Source organism: Terrapene carolina, unplaced genomic scaffold (assembly GCF_002925995.2).
Source record: "Terrapene carolina triunguis isolate 2854851 unplaced genomic scaffold, T_m_triunguis-2.0 Scaffold194, whole genome shotgun sequence".
NCBI lineage: Eukaryota > Metazoa > Chordata > Testudines > Emydidae > Terrapene > Terrapene triunguis.
In genome coordinates, this window is record NW_020664545.1 from 13495583 (window position 1) to 13509647 (window position 14065).

The window sequence follows — 14065 nt, forward strand, 5'->3', positions numbered from 1 at the left end:
TGGCTTAGGAAAATGGACTTCAGTTATGGCATCATCAGTCATCTCTTTATTCATGGCTAATGCTGTCCTCAGCACTTCTGTATGCCCCTATTGAGTCCTCCAATTACCCTGCTTTGAATGACATTTGATGTTACCTCAACATGGGGCTTCTCAAAGGCAACAGCAGTAGATATTGTCTGATCTGATCTAGTCTGCATGTGTCTTCAATTTTGTCGTCAGTCTTCGCACCCCCTCAATGCCTCAAAGCACCAATTTGTCATCTGGGCAGATTGTAGCCTTGAGTGCTATTGGGTTGCTGTCTTCTTTGATGTAGGAGCCTTTGATCTGGACTTCAGTACCCTCACTATCCATTGCACCAATCCTGACAGTTACCAGTGTCGTCATCTGTAACGGTGGATTTGATGTAACTAGATCTAATCCCTGCTTGAGCATCTGATCTCCCAACTCCTGCTTTGGATCAGGAGTTATCGGGTTGGGGGTGTTAGGCAAGGAAGAGAAGTTCTTCTGCAATGCATGACTCAGGAACAATTCCCATAGCTATAGAGCAGGGGTCTCAAACTCAGTTTACCTTAGGGCCAGTGCCAGTCCTCAAATCCTCCCAGCGGGCCAATAATGTCACTGAAGATGGTGTTCAGAAAAGAAAACGTTTATATTGTATTTTTTATTTTGAATTTCTTAGAAATAATAAAGCTGTCATACAAATTTATACAATTCTTCGCCTGCCAGAGAGTTTTTAGTGTTTGCCAGACACCTGGCAACGCTTCAGTTCTGTCAGTTTGTTGATGTTTGGCCTCAGTGACTGTGCAGTTGAAACCTTCAGGATTGCAGCAAGGTGTGCATCAGATAGTTGTGTGCGGTATTTTGACTTGTTTATATTCGTTGTGAAAAAAGTGATGCTGCCTCTGTGGCTGACTCTGCCCGGCAACTAATGATGCTGCCTCCGTGGCTGACTCTGCCCAGCAACTAGTGATGATATCTCTGTCCCTCTTCCCCAAGCAATGGGAGCTGCGTGGGCGGTGCCAGCAGCAGACATGGCTGGCTGCATGTGTCTCTCTTCTGTGGGCCACAGTGGGGAGGTTCTTGGGCCGCAGATGGCCCGCGGGCCGGGACTTTGAGACCCCTGCTATAGAGTATTAAGAGCAGCAGGTGATGCATATCATCCCTGCTCAGTGGGAGTGGCAGGCGATAGAGCTCCAGCTGTTTAATTCTTTTTTGAGTGAAGGATCCATGCCACCATGTGTCCCTCATTTAATGGGGAAGGTGAAGATGCATATGATTCTATTGCAGTTTATATCGTTGGAAAGCAATTAAGTACGTAGCTTCTGTTCAAGATACCAGGCATTCTCACCCTTGGGTCTTGTGCTCCCCTTATGGGCAAGGCAGAAATATCCTACCCCAAATTATTTTTGGCTCTCTGAGGTAATAAAGGCTAGCGTGAGACACCCTCACCTTACTGGTCAGTTGTGCCCCAGCAATTGTCACTACCGTAGCCCTACCAGAACCTTACACCCAATTCCTTGTTGGAGCCAGCCAGACACAGTTCTGTCTCAAAATAGACTGCAAAATGTTGATGAGTTCTGGCTCATCTGGTGAGGCGTTGCTTCCAAGAGGCATTGCCTGCCCTGCATGGTGCTGAGATTTCCTGGGAGGTAGCTGTAGGCAAAGGCCCCTGCATAGAGATCTTTCAACTCTTGGTATAGTAAGGGTGTTCTTTGACCTGAGGACAGTACATGCAGTTCAGGAGTAGGCCTCAGCACTTGCTACACTAGTCTCAGCATGAAGACCCCTACAGCTACCCATGCAGACTCTCAGTAGCTGGTGTTGCTTCCATTCCTGTGAAAAGCACCATGCTGAGTAATTTGGAAGCACTGGGAGTGTGATTTCTGTATAGTCACTGATGCAGAGGATTCATCAGAGGCTGACTACCTCTTACAGCAGAGGAGCAGGAAGGCACTGACTCTGCTGGAGAATCTATTCTGGCCCCCCACTTTATGCCATCCAGATCATTAATGAAGATGTAGAAAAAAACCAGCCCAGGACCGACCCCACTGGGGCACTCCGCTTGATACCAGCTGCACTGGCTACAACCTCCTCAGGAAGGGTAGAGGGAGCTGGCCACATCATCAGAGGCTTTATCTGCACACAGACTTGCACCAGTTCAACTTAGTGTGTTTTTAAACCAATGTAGTTAAATCAGTGCCAGTTTGTGTGTAGACAAGGCCAAAGATGCTATTACCTGCTTTAGTATTATTGACAACTTGGAGGCACAAGATCTTAAGGAATACTTGGGGATCAATGATAGAGCACAAAAGAAGGCATTGAAAGGGGTCTGTTACGGACTACCAAATAAGATTAGAGAACAGGGTAAACAGCTCGTTAAGCACCTATCTATAATGAATAGAAAGAAAAAGTGCATTATCCAGGGAGAATTTCAACCTGGGAGATTTATTGCAGGTCTCAGGCCATCAATAGAAAATTATAATTTTGAGATACTCTAAGAACGTTTTACTTACACAAAATACATTGCATCCAATATGGGGTCATTCAATAGCATACCTCATTCTGACAGAGAAAGATGAATTGTCCACTGAACTAAACAATATTGGTTGCCTAAATACAAGGGACCAATTGAGTTGCAAGTATCAGGGGGTAGTGTGTTAGTCTGTATCCACAAAATCAACAAGGAGTCCGGTGGCACCTTAAAGACTAACAGATGTATTTGGGCATAAGCTTTCGTGGGTAAAAAACCTCACTTGGTTGCAGTTGATTTGTGCAAATGGAATACAGTCCTAACCAATAATATATATGCTTTACAAGAACTGATTTTTAGCTTTTTCCAAAGCTAAAGTTAATTGCGAGCAGTATTGATTGGGGCCAAAAATTTCAACAGAAAAATGTGAATAGGAATTGAGGGTTTTTTTTAATAACTTGCTAGATGTCTAAGATGCCTCACTTCCATTGTCATGGGGAAATGCTGCTTGAGCTAAAAACCATCTTGCTTTAGAGGTTATGAAAAAGCAATGAAAAATGAGAAACCAACGCCAGATATGACCGGGTAATTATAAATGGACTAGGTCAAATACAGGCTATCAGTCCTCATTCTCAAAGGCACCTGCACAACACTTTCAAAAGACGAGCCTTGGAGCTTAAATTCATAACTTTGCTAGACGCTAAAAATCATGGACTGAACAGAGACACTGGATTTATAGCGTATTACAGCAATCTGTAACCCGCTAACATCCCTTTACTACAGGGCCCCCTTAGAATATGTGATAATTAGTGATGCTTTGACCTTGTATTTAGCTGTGACACTGTGAATACCTCTCCCAGACCTGAGGGACCCTCTGTATAGCTTGAAAGCCTGTCTCTCTCAACAACAGAAGTTGGTCCAATAAAAGATACTACCTCACCCTCCGTGTCTCTCTGGTTAGCCCGATGGCAGGCAGAATATTGGAACTGATGCCTCTATCAATAAAGAATTTAAGGATGGAAATGCCAGTCAGAAGGGCTAGACAGAATATAGTTCTTGTATTAAAAATAAAATTTATACTCTTGTCAAATAATTATATCAAGAAGAAAGTGAGGTTAATAAAAGTAATTACACTGATGTAATTTACTTGTATTTCCTAAAGGTATTTGCCTCAGTACCGTACAATTTTTTATTAAAAAAAAAAGTACTGAACCATATCAAGGTGTGGTCCCTATTAAATGGATCAAAAATGTTATTTAAGTGGGGGTTCTTGAATGGGGCTGTTTCTAGTGTGGCCCTGCAGTGAAGAATTAGAGGATGGCCCAATGGGTAAGGCCCTAGCCTGCAACCATGGAGACCTGGGGCAACTCACATTAGGCCCAGATCCACAAAGGTGTTTAGGACTTAAATCCTAGTTTTGGCTCCATGGCGATCCACAAAACTCCCACCAAACCCTATAGGTGTCTAAACTTACTCAGCGCCTACATTCCTGCCTCTGAACATGCACCTCCTGCTAAGCCTCCAGGTGCCTATCTTCTGCCTGAGGCTCAGGACAGTTCACAAACCAGGGGAAAATAGGAATTTGCCTAAGTTGTGGAGGGGCCTTATCCACTAGCTGTGCTCCAAGTCCATCTACTGGATTGGATCCCATTCGAAATGTGGTAGAACGAAGTGGTGCCCACCGAATAACTTCTAGCCCAGTGGTTAAAGCACCCTCCCGAGAGGTGGGAGACCCCCTGTTCAAATTCTTTCCCCCCCTCCAACAGACAGAGGAATTGAACGTGGGTCTCCCACATCTCAAGTGAGTGCTGTAACCACTGTGCTAAAAGTTATAGGTTGGCTAGCCAGAAGATGAATTTAGTTTTGAATAAACTATTGGTAAAAGCCATTTGATTCAGAGGCTACCACCTCATTAGTTTTCGTGTCTCAGTTGCCTTCCTTGTGGCCATTGCTTTGGCAGAGTGTGTTAATTGACAAGAAATTCCATTTACAAAGACGCTTTTTCTATCACTTTTCCTGATGAAATAGAACTCTGGGCAGCGCCCAAGTTCCCTCCTAAAGTTATTTCTCCCCTTCAGTTAGGAAATTAGTCCACCAAACTAGAGAAATAAATTAAATGGCATCACCTAGATGTCTGTTGAGCCATTACATTTTATTAGGGCAAATAATTTTTCAGGAAAACAAATGCTTTACTTTTTAAGCCTGTATTCTTTTCATCTACCAGATCCTACTGTCATGTTAACAGATGCAGCAACCACCAGTTGTGATGCTCTCTAAGGGTATGTCTACACTACGAAATTAGGTCGAATTTATAGAAGCCGGTTTTATAGAAATCGGTTGTATACAGCCGATTGTGTGTGTCCCCACATAAAATGCTCTAAGTGCATTAAGTCGGCGGACCACGTCCACAGTACCGAGGTTAGCGTCGACTTCCGGAGCGTTGCACTGTGGGTAGCTATCCCACAGTTCCCGCAGTCTCCGCCGCCCATTGGAATTCTGGGTTGAGATCCCAATGCCTGAATGATGCAAAACAGTGTCGCAGGGGGTTCTGGGTACATGTCGTCAGGCACCTCCCCCTCCGTCAGAGCAACGGCAGACAATTGATTCGCGCCTTTTTACCTGGGTTACCTGTGCAGACAACATACCATGGCAAGCATGGAGCCCGCTCAGCTCAGCTCACTGTCACCATATGTCCTCTGGGTGCCGGCAGACGTGGTACTGCATTGCTACACAGCAGCAGCTAATTGCCTTTTGGCAGTAGACGGTGCAGTATGACTGGTAGCCTTCATCGGAATACAACATAAGCTTACATGTTTGTGTATTAGAATTGAGAGCAGTTTGATCACCTCTGAGGGCCTTTTCCCCCCTTAGGGACCTGGAAGAGATGTGTAAATATTAAGACAGTACCATCATGCATTCTATCAGCCTTTAGGGTGGAACTGGATCTGTCTGAGAGAAAATAGCATCAGTTTAACTTAAGGTCTGATTCTAAACTAATTTTGTTAAACCTGTACGAAAGGGCTAGGGATATCCTTATTTTGGTTTTAAACAAATTTCAGTTGAATTGGTGCAACTTTCTCTGGGTATGTCTACACAGCAAAGAAAAACCTGCCCGCTGATTTGGGCTCATGGGGCTTGGGCTGCAGGGCTGTTTCATTGCTGTGTTGACTGCCCTGTTCGGGCTGGAGTCCAGGCTCTAGGGCCCTGTAACATGAGAGGGGCCCCAATCTTTGGCTCCAGCCTGAGGCTGGAAGTCTACACAGCAATGAAACAGCCCAAGTTGGCTGGCACAGGCCAGCCGTGGTGGCTAGTTCCTGTGTAGACGTATCCTCAGAGACAAGGCCTAGGACCAATAGACTGTATCCCTCAACCGTACTGAAAGGGTTTCTAAGATTAGTATTTTTTTTTAATTTCAAAGATTTCCATTCCATTTTGGATTTGAGAAAATGAAACAAATTTACTAACAAATTCAAATTTTATATAGTAATGTTAGCAGTCTTTATTCCTCTTTGCAATCTTCAGGAGGGAGTGGAGTTCTTGATCTGAAGAGCCACTAATAGTATGTATGGTGTTTGGATTATGGTGGCTCCCAAAGGTCCCGGTGAGTATTGCATTAGAGACAGTCCATGACCCAAAAAGCTTTTCAGTCTAACCTGAAATGAAGCAACAAGTAAGTGTTTACACACACTGGCTTTATCCTCACTCCCTTTTCCCTCAAGGGTACGTAGGTTTTAATTGTCTTGATTCTGAATAGATAAAGGTTTTTTAATTAATTAATGAAATCTGCTGTCCCCACTGCCACAAACTGGCCATTCCTGGCTGGCTGATTTCTGCTAGGTGCTGTCCCCCTACAAAGGTCGCTGTAGCCCTGCTTACACTTCCTTATTGCAGCCTTGCAGGGCCAACCATCATAAGGCCCAAAGCTGTCATTGACATTTTGGTTAAATAAACATTAAAGGAAAATGTGGTTTTGGGCTGTGCACACCTATTTGCATAATTTTCATAGCATTTGCTTTTGTACTTGCCACATAGAAGGTGCAGTTTATATTTTTCTTACAAAAAACAAAAAAAAATTAAAACGCCCCAGAAGATTACATGGAATCATACCTAGAAATGTTAGATCCAGTTTATAAAATGTTTGTTCTTGAAATAATAGCCTCTGCGCTGCGCACTGTAGAATGCCCCTGAGGTATTTCATAAGGAAATAAGTACCAGCTATTTCCTCAAAGGCTTTTCTCTCTTCCCCTCACAATTGTACCTTTTAAATCCGTGATACTCAGCCTGAGGCTTACAAGCTGCAAGTGGTTCTCTAATGTGTCTTCCGCTGCTCCTTGCAGCACATGATAGTGTTTGACTATGTGATTTAATTATTAACCAATTTAAGTGATTGACCAATCAGGATGCTTCTACTATGTTATTAACCAATTGTAGTTGATAAAATACTTGGTCAGTCATTTTGCTGTGAGAATAATATATAATCTAAATATGGCCCCGTCATACTGTTTAAATGTGAATACCTGGCACTATAGTAAATGAAACCATGACTTCACACCATTGTGGCTCTTTGGGGTAATGCTGATTGCTAGTTGGGTTCCTGAACCACTGAGGTCTAAGTATGACTGTTTAAATTGTTATGTACTGCAAGGAACAGGCGCTTGCATCCATAGACCCCAGGCAGCTCCACAGTCTCTCAGGGTCTGATCCAACCACCATTGAAGTTAATGGGAGCCTTTCCACTGACCTCAAAGAGAGTCCGATCAGGCCCTTGTGGAATTCGCTGAGTGGTTCCTTCTAGGGAATGCAAAATAAATGAATGGGAGTTTGAGAGAGGCAGCGCTTTGTTATATGGGAGTGGTAATGATACAGTGGGGTGGGGGAGAATGACATTTCCAAAAGGATATAAACTCACTCATGATTTTTTTTCCACAAAACCAGACTTGATATATTAAGGCTACCTTTGGAACAACATTCAAAACGGGGCCAGGTCCTCAGCTGGGAAATCAGTATAATTTTATTGGGATCTGGCCCATAACTCACTGATCGGGGAAAATGATGTGGGGAGGGGTTGGTTAATATGACATGTTTTATACTTGAAGAGGAAGATTGATTCATAAATAAAATATATTCAAAAGCACTGTTTTAATGCTTGATCATATTTAAAAAAAACATTTAAAGCCAGATACAATTGTATTTTCCATTTCCTTTTCATGCCTGCATGCAGTTTCCAGTTGCTTGCATTTAGTTCAAATTTATCATGAAGAAACCAAAGATGATTTTGATTCTTGTATTCCACTCTCATCATGCAAATTTTGCCATTCATTCCCAAATCTTGTGTTTAGTACCTGCATCATCACCACACTAGAGGGAGCAGTCATTGACAGAGCCCCGAATGGTTGTTGGGAACCTTATCAAGTGAAAAAACTGGAACATTTCCAAACAACTCTGCTACTAAATTCTGTGTCCGAAGATGTCCAAACAGCCTGTTCCTTGAAGACAAAATTAGATTTGGAATGACAGGCAGAAAGTCTGCTTGAAATCTCCATTTTTAGAAAATATAAAATCTCACTATAAAAAAATTTACCAACAACCATTTAAAAATAAGACGGTCAAAAAATTATCAGTATAATACACATAATGCAAACTGACCAGCAATTGCTAACAGAGAATGGGCGAAGGTGACACAGCTCTGCCTTTTCTCAGCCCCTTTTTAAAACAACCAGCTAAGGTTCTCCTCTAATGACTGTCCAGTCCTCTGTTCTAGGGGTGGGAAATTGTGTTGAGAAACTAGTGGCATGAAACCTTTAAAAATCTGTTGTTTTGGACTGTCAAGACAACAACGTCATAGCTGTAGCCTCTCGGGTTCAAGTCGCAAGCAGTTGGCACTGCTGCTGCTTATTTAACTTCTGGCCAGTACAGTTATGCTGCGGTAGGTCTTTGGAGCCTCCCAAACACCTCCATAGAAAATAATGGATTTTTCTGCCTTCTTTGTGCACAGTAAGGTCCACATCTACACCCAGAGTAGATTGGCAACGTTTTAGCACCGGAATCCCCTTCCTGGGGATGAAAATGCTGTGGCCATTACACCTGGCAGATACTGTAATTAACTCCTGTTCGTTCGGACAACGTTTCTACAATCATTTCCATCACGTGGTCTTTGGGCTGGAGAAGGGAGTTCTCTGCAGAAGAAAGCTTCTCTGTGTCGCTCACTGGATCTTGCTGCAAAAACAAGAAAGATTTGCTCTTAATTCTGCTCCCTGACCTGCCCACAGTTTCTGTATTTGATTTTTGCTCCGGCACCCCTCTCTTTTTTTCCTCCCAAATGGATATACGTACTTTCTCTGGCTTTGGGGCAAAATCTTTCTGGCAGACGTGTGCTATGATGCCCGCAGCAAGTGCGTCACCCAGGACATTGGTCATTGTTCTAAGTCGATCTCTGGAAGAAAAAAGACCAGTGAGAGCCAGCTAGCTTTGGTGAAAGTGCCGGTGGTGACAGATATTGGGAAGATTAATCTGATTTCCCCTGCAAGAACACAAGCAAAATAAATAACCTCTTGCATTTCCATACTACCTTTTTATCCCAAAGAGATCCCAAAGTGCTTTAAATATATACACTCACAGTACACTGATTTGCTTCACCTGACATTGCCAGGCAACTGCCTCTGGAGTAAAATGCAACAGCTATTCAAAAGGACAAGATCAGGTCATTGAGCCCTACATTTTTGATTTACCAAACTGTGAATTCAAAAAAGTTACAAAATCTAAAATTTTATAGATTTTATAACAATTTTACTTATAAAAGTAGAAGTAGATAGTACCTTAGAATATGTATTGATGGGACTACAACTGGAATACTGTATTCACTTTTGGTGTCCACACTCTAAAGAGGATGTTGAAAACAGGATTCAGAGAAAAGCTACAAGAATGATTTGAGGTCTCAAAAACACTTTACAATGCAAGAGTTGGGTAAAACGCCCCCTAAATAGATAAAGCTCCTTAAAATGCCTTGGATTTTTAGGAGTGCAATTCCCATTGAAAGATTTCTGCTCCTAAATCCTTTAAACTAAGGCCTAGTCTACACTGCACGGTTATGTCAACACAAGACAGTTTATGTAGACCTCCCTATGGATGTGTCTACACTTAAATTTCACTTTTAGTGACGTAACTGCCCCACTACACCAACTGAATAGCACCACCTCCCCAAGCAGCATAGATTCAGGGTGGATGTAGTTAGGTCGATGCAGTATCAGCGTAGACACTACGTTACTTACATCAACTGTTCTTGGCCTCCAGGAGCTGTCCCACAATGCCTCACAAGACGGCTCTGGTTGCCATTGTGAATTCGCTGCCTAAGGGTCATGGGGACAAGAAGCTGCCCCTCCCTTTTAAAAACTCCACACATTTTTGAAATTCCTTTTCCTGATTGCACACCTAGCCTCTCTCCACTGGTGAGTGTAACTGCCCAGCTGACCCTGCCCGGCTACATGCTGCAGATGTGCTCCTGCCTGGAGTACACAGGAGGTATTGGATCTCCTGAGCCTGTGGGGAGAAGAGGCTCTGCAAGCCCACTCCAGTCATAGAAATGTGACCATTAAGAGCAGATTGCTCAGGGACAGCAGGAGAAGCGCTACAAGGGGGACCAGCGGCAGTGCCTCCTGAAAGCCAAGGACCTGGGGCAGGCATACCAGAAGGCAAGAGAGTGCAACAACCGATATGGTGCGGAGCTGCAGACCTGCCACTTTTACAAAGCGCTGCATGCCATCCTTGGTGGAGACCTCACCATGACCTCCGAGAGCCCTGTCAGTACTTTAAAGGAGCCCAAGTCACAGACCCCTGCCGTGAACAGTGAGGAGGAGGTGGAGGAGGAATATGGGGACCAGGCGACAGGGGGATCTAGCTGCCCAGTGAGCCAGGACATGTTTTTGACTCCACCAGCCAGTCCCGACAGTCCAGCTCAGGGAAGCCTGATGCAGGGGAAGGAACCTCTGGTAAATATGCTATTTTCTTTGAAAATCCAGGGATGGAAACCCCAAAGGAGCAGGACACATCTGTTAATTTACCTTTTTTTACTTGTGCTAGAAGAAGTAGTGAAACAACCAAGAGAGGGGCCACATGGAGCAGTTTGTTTATGTGCCACGAATCCTTTGGAGAAATCTCAATGAAACTTTGATGGAGGTACTCTGCAATCCTCTACCGAAGGTTTCTGGGAAGGGCTGCCTTCTTTTTTCTGCTGCGGTAGGACACTTTACCACGCCACTTAGCAATTACTTCAGCAGACAACCATTGCAGAGCACAGGCTAGCAGCATACCATAGAATCATAGAAGATTGGGGTTGGAAGAGACTTCAGGAGGTCATCTAGGCCAATCCCCTGCTCAAAGCAGGACCAATTCCCAACTAAATCATCCCAGCCAGGGCTTTGTCAAGCCGGGCCTTAAAAACCTCCAAGGAAGGAGATTCCACCACCTCCCTAGGTAAAGCATTCCAGTGCTTCACCACCCTCCTAGTGAAATAGTGTTTCCTAATATCCAACCTAGACCTCCCCCACTGCAACTTGAGACCATTGCTCCTTGTTCTGTCATCTGCCACCACTGAGAACAGCCGAGCTCCATCCCCTTTGGAGCCCCCTTCAGGTAGTTGAAGGCTGCTATCAAATCGTACCCTCACTCTTCTCTTCTGCGGACTAAACAAGCCCAGTTCCCTCAGTCTCTCCTTGTAAGTGATGTGCCCCAGCCCCCTAATCACTTTTGTTGCCTTCTGCTGGACTCTCTCCAATTTGTCCACATCCTTTCTGTAGTGAGGGGCCCAAAACTGTACGTAATACTCCAGATGTGGCCTCACCAGTGCCGAATAGAGGGGAATAATCACTTCCCTCGATCTGCTGGCAATGCTCCTACTAATGCAGCCCAATATGCCGTTGGCCTTCTTGGCAACAAGGGCACACTGCTGACTCATATCCAGCTTCTCATCCACTGTAATTCCCAGGTCCTTTTCTGCAGAACTGCTGCTTAGCCAGTCGGTCCCCAGCCTGTAGCAGTGCATGGGTTTCTTCCATCCTAAGTGCAGGACTCTGCACTTGTCCTTGTTGAACCTCATCAGATTTCTTTTGGCCCAATCCTCCAATTTGTCTAGGTCACTCTGGACCCTATCCCTACCCTCCAGCATATCTACCTCTCCCCCCACAGCTTAGTGTCATCTGCAAACTTGCTGAGGGTGCAATTAATCCCATCCTCCAGATCATTAATAAAGATGTTGAACAAAACTGGCCCCAGGACCGACCCCTGGGGCACTCCGCTTGATACCGGCTGCCAACTAGACATCGAGCTGTTGATCACTACCCGTTGAGCCCAACAATCTAGCCAGCTTTCTATCCACTTTATAGTCCATTCATCCAATCCATACTTCTTTAACTTGCTGGTAAGAACACCGTTGGAGACTGTATCAAAAGCTTTACTAAAGTCAAAATATATCATGTCCGCTGCTTTCCCCATATCCATAGAGCCAGTTATCTCATCATAGAAGGCAATCAGGTTGGTCAGGCATGACTTGCCCTTGGTGAATCTATGTTGACTGTTCCTGATCACCTTCCTCTCTTCCAAGTGCTTCAAAGTGGTTTCCTGCAGGACCTGCTCCATGAATTTTCCAGGGACCGAGGTGAGGCTGACCTGTCTGTAGTTCCCCGGCTTCTCCTTCTTCCCTTTTTTAAGAAGGGCCTGGATGGCTTCAGGATGCAAATAGCAGCTGTGCTCTCTGCCTCAGTTACCCTCAGGAGTGAGATACCAGCTAAAATCACCCCTGCCTGTGGAAAGCGGTGCTAGTATTCAGTCTCATTGCCCCATACACACATACTCATGCTTGTGAGCTATCCCCCCCTCATTTCCCTTACCTCCTCCCCCCCCGAGGGCCATATTCATAATGGCAGGTGCTGTGAGTGGGGCTGGGCTCTGTCCTAAGTGCGAAGCGCTGGGAGGGAGGGGGAGGAGCAGGGAAGCACCATGTCTCCTCTCCTGCCCCTCCCTCCCTCACAGAAAGTCTTAAGCACAGCTTAAGTCTTAAGCACAGCTGTTTGGCGGCGCTTAGGACTTTCGGGGGCGGGGGAGGAGTGGGGATGCGGCATGTTCCGGAGAGGAGGTGGAGTGGGGGTGGGAAGAGGTGGGCCTGGAGTGGAGCAGGGACAGGAAGAGGCGGGCCTGGAGCATCCCCCGGCAAAGTCGGCGCCTGTTCTTCTCCGGGGAAGTTGCTACTATTGCTGTGAAGGTGCTTCCTAGCGTCCTTGCCTGCAGCGGGCTGTGCCCGTGAGGTAAGCCAGGGGCTGTTCCCAACCACAGTACAGTACTGTACAGTATATAATGCCTTTTGTCTGCCCCTCAAAAATTTCCTTGGAACCTAACGCCCCGCATTTACATTAAATTGTATGGGGAAATTGGATTCGTTTAACATGGTTTCACTTAAAATTGCATTTTTCAGGAACGTAACTACAACGTAAAGTGAGGAGTTACTGTATCCTAAGTTTCTATTTCCATCGTGAATACGCTAACAATGGTACCTCTCTGTGTTGAAACTGCAGCTGCTGCCATTGTGGCCTTCAGGGTCTCCTACTCCACACCCGCAGAAAGCCTGAGCCAGATAAGGAGGAGAAAGAAGAGGACTCGGGCTGGCATGTTCCATGGGACCATGCAGGCCTGTGCTGCATCAGAGAATGAGACCAGGGCCTGGAGGATGACCATTTCAGACAGCATGGAGAGGGAAAAGTTGAGAGGAGAAAGGCCCGGGAGTCCAAGCAGGAAAAGGAGAGGGGGATATAATGGGGCTTCTCAGGCAGCAAACAGATGCTGCACTGACTCTGGTAACTTGCAGGTATAAGAATCCTATGCTCGCCTCCCTCTGCAGCCCATAGAGAACTCAGTATCGCCTCCCTTCACCCCCCTCAATATTCCACATGGCATCGGGGGTTGCTGCCAGTGTTCCCTCTAATTTTTCCCACCCATGTGCAGGATGAATTTTATGTGTACCAATATGGAGATGCATATAACAAAATTCATGTGGTGGGGGTGGGGCTGAGGGGTTCCCGTGGGAGGGGGCTGAAGGCTGGGGCAGAGGGTTGGGGTGTAGGGGGTGAGGGCTTGGGCAGGGCCGGGGACGAGGGCCAGAGGGTTGAGTGCAGGGGGTGAGGGCTCCGGCTGGGGGTGCAGGCTCTGGGGTGGGGCCGGGATCAAGGATTTGGGGTGTAGGAGGGTGCTCCGAGGCTACGGCGGGGAGAGAGGACCCCCCCCCCCAGCACTCTCTCCCTGCAGCAGCAACTGGGCTGGGGTGGGAGAGGTACCTGTCCCTGCTGTGGGAGCTCTAGGGCTGGGGCTGCAGGATGGGTGCCCCTCCCCTGGCCCCAGCAGGTCCGTACCAGGGGAGGGCCGCGCCTGGGTCTGGGCCACTACAGCCATGGTAGGTCCAGGCCGCAGGGTGAGTTGGGGCCGGGGGAGGGGTGCCCCTCCCGTGGCAGGTTGGGGGCTGGGCTAGGTGGGGGCCGCAGCAGGTCCCTGGCAGCTTACAGGGAACAGATTTCAGAGTAGCAGCCGTGTTAGTCTGTATCCGCAAAAAGAACA

General features: G+C 46.1%; 1 protein-coding gene across 1 annotated transcript in view; it reads right to left on the reverse strand.

Annotated features, from left to right (window-relative positions):
• Positions 1–6975: 6975 nt before the first annotated feature.
• LOC112108924 (excitatory amino acid transporter 5-like) overlaps positions 6976–14065 on the reverse strand; it is a gene marked incomplete at its 5' end in the record, with an annotated part of 33113 nt that continues 26023 nt past the window's right edge. The window contains 2 exons of the mRNA XM_029912263.1: positions 6976–8686; positions 8804–8903. Coding sequence (XP_029768123.1) covers positions 8549–8686; positions 8804–8903 — 238 coding nt within the window. The remainder of the gene's footprint in view (positions 8687–8803; positions 8904–14065) is intronic.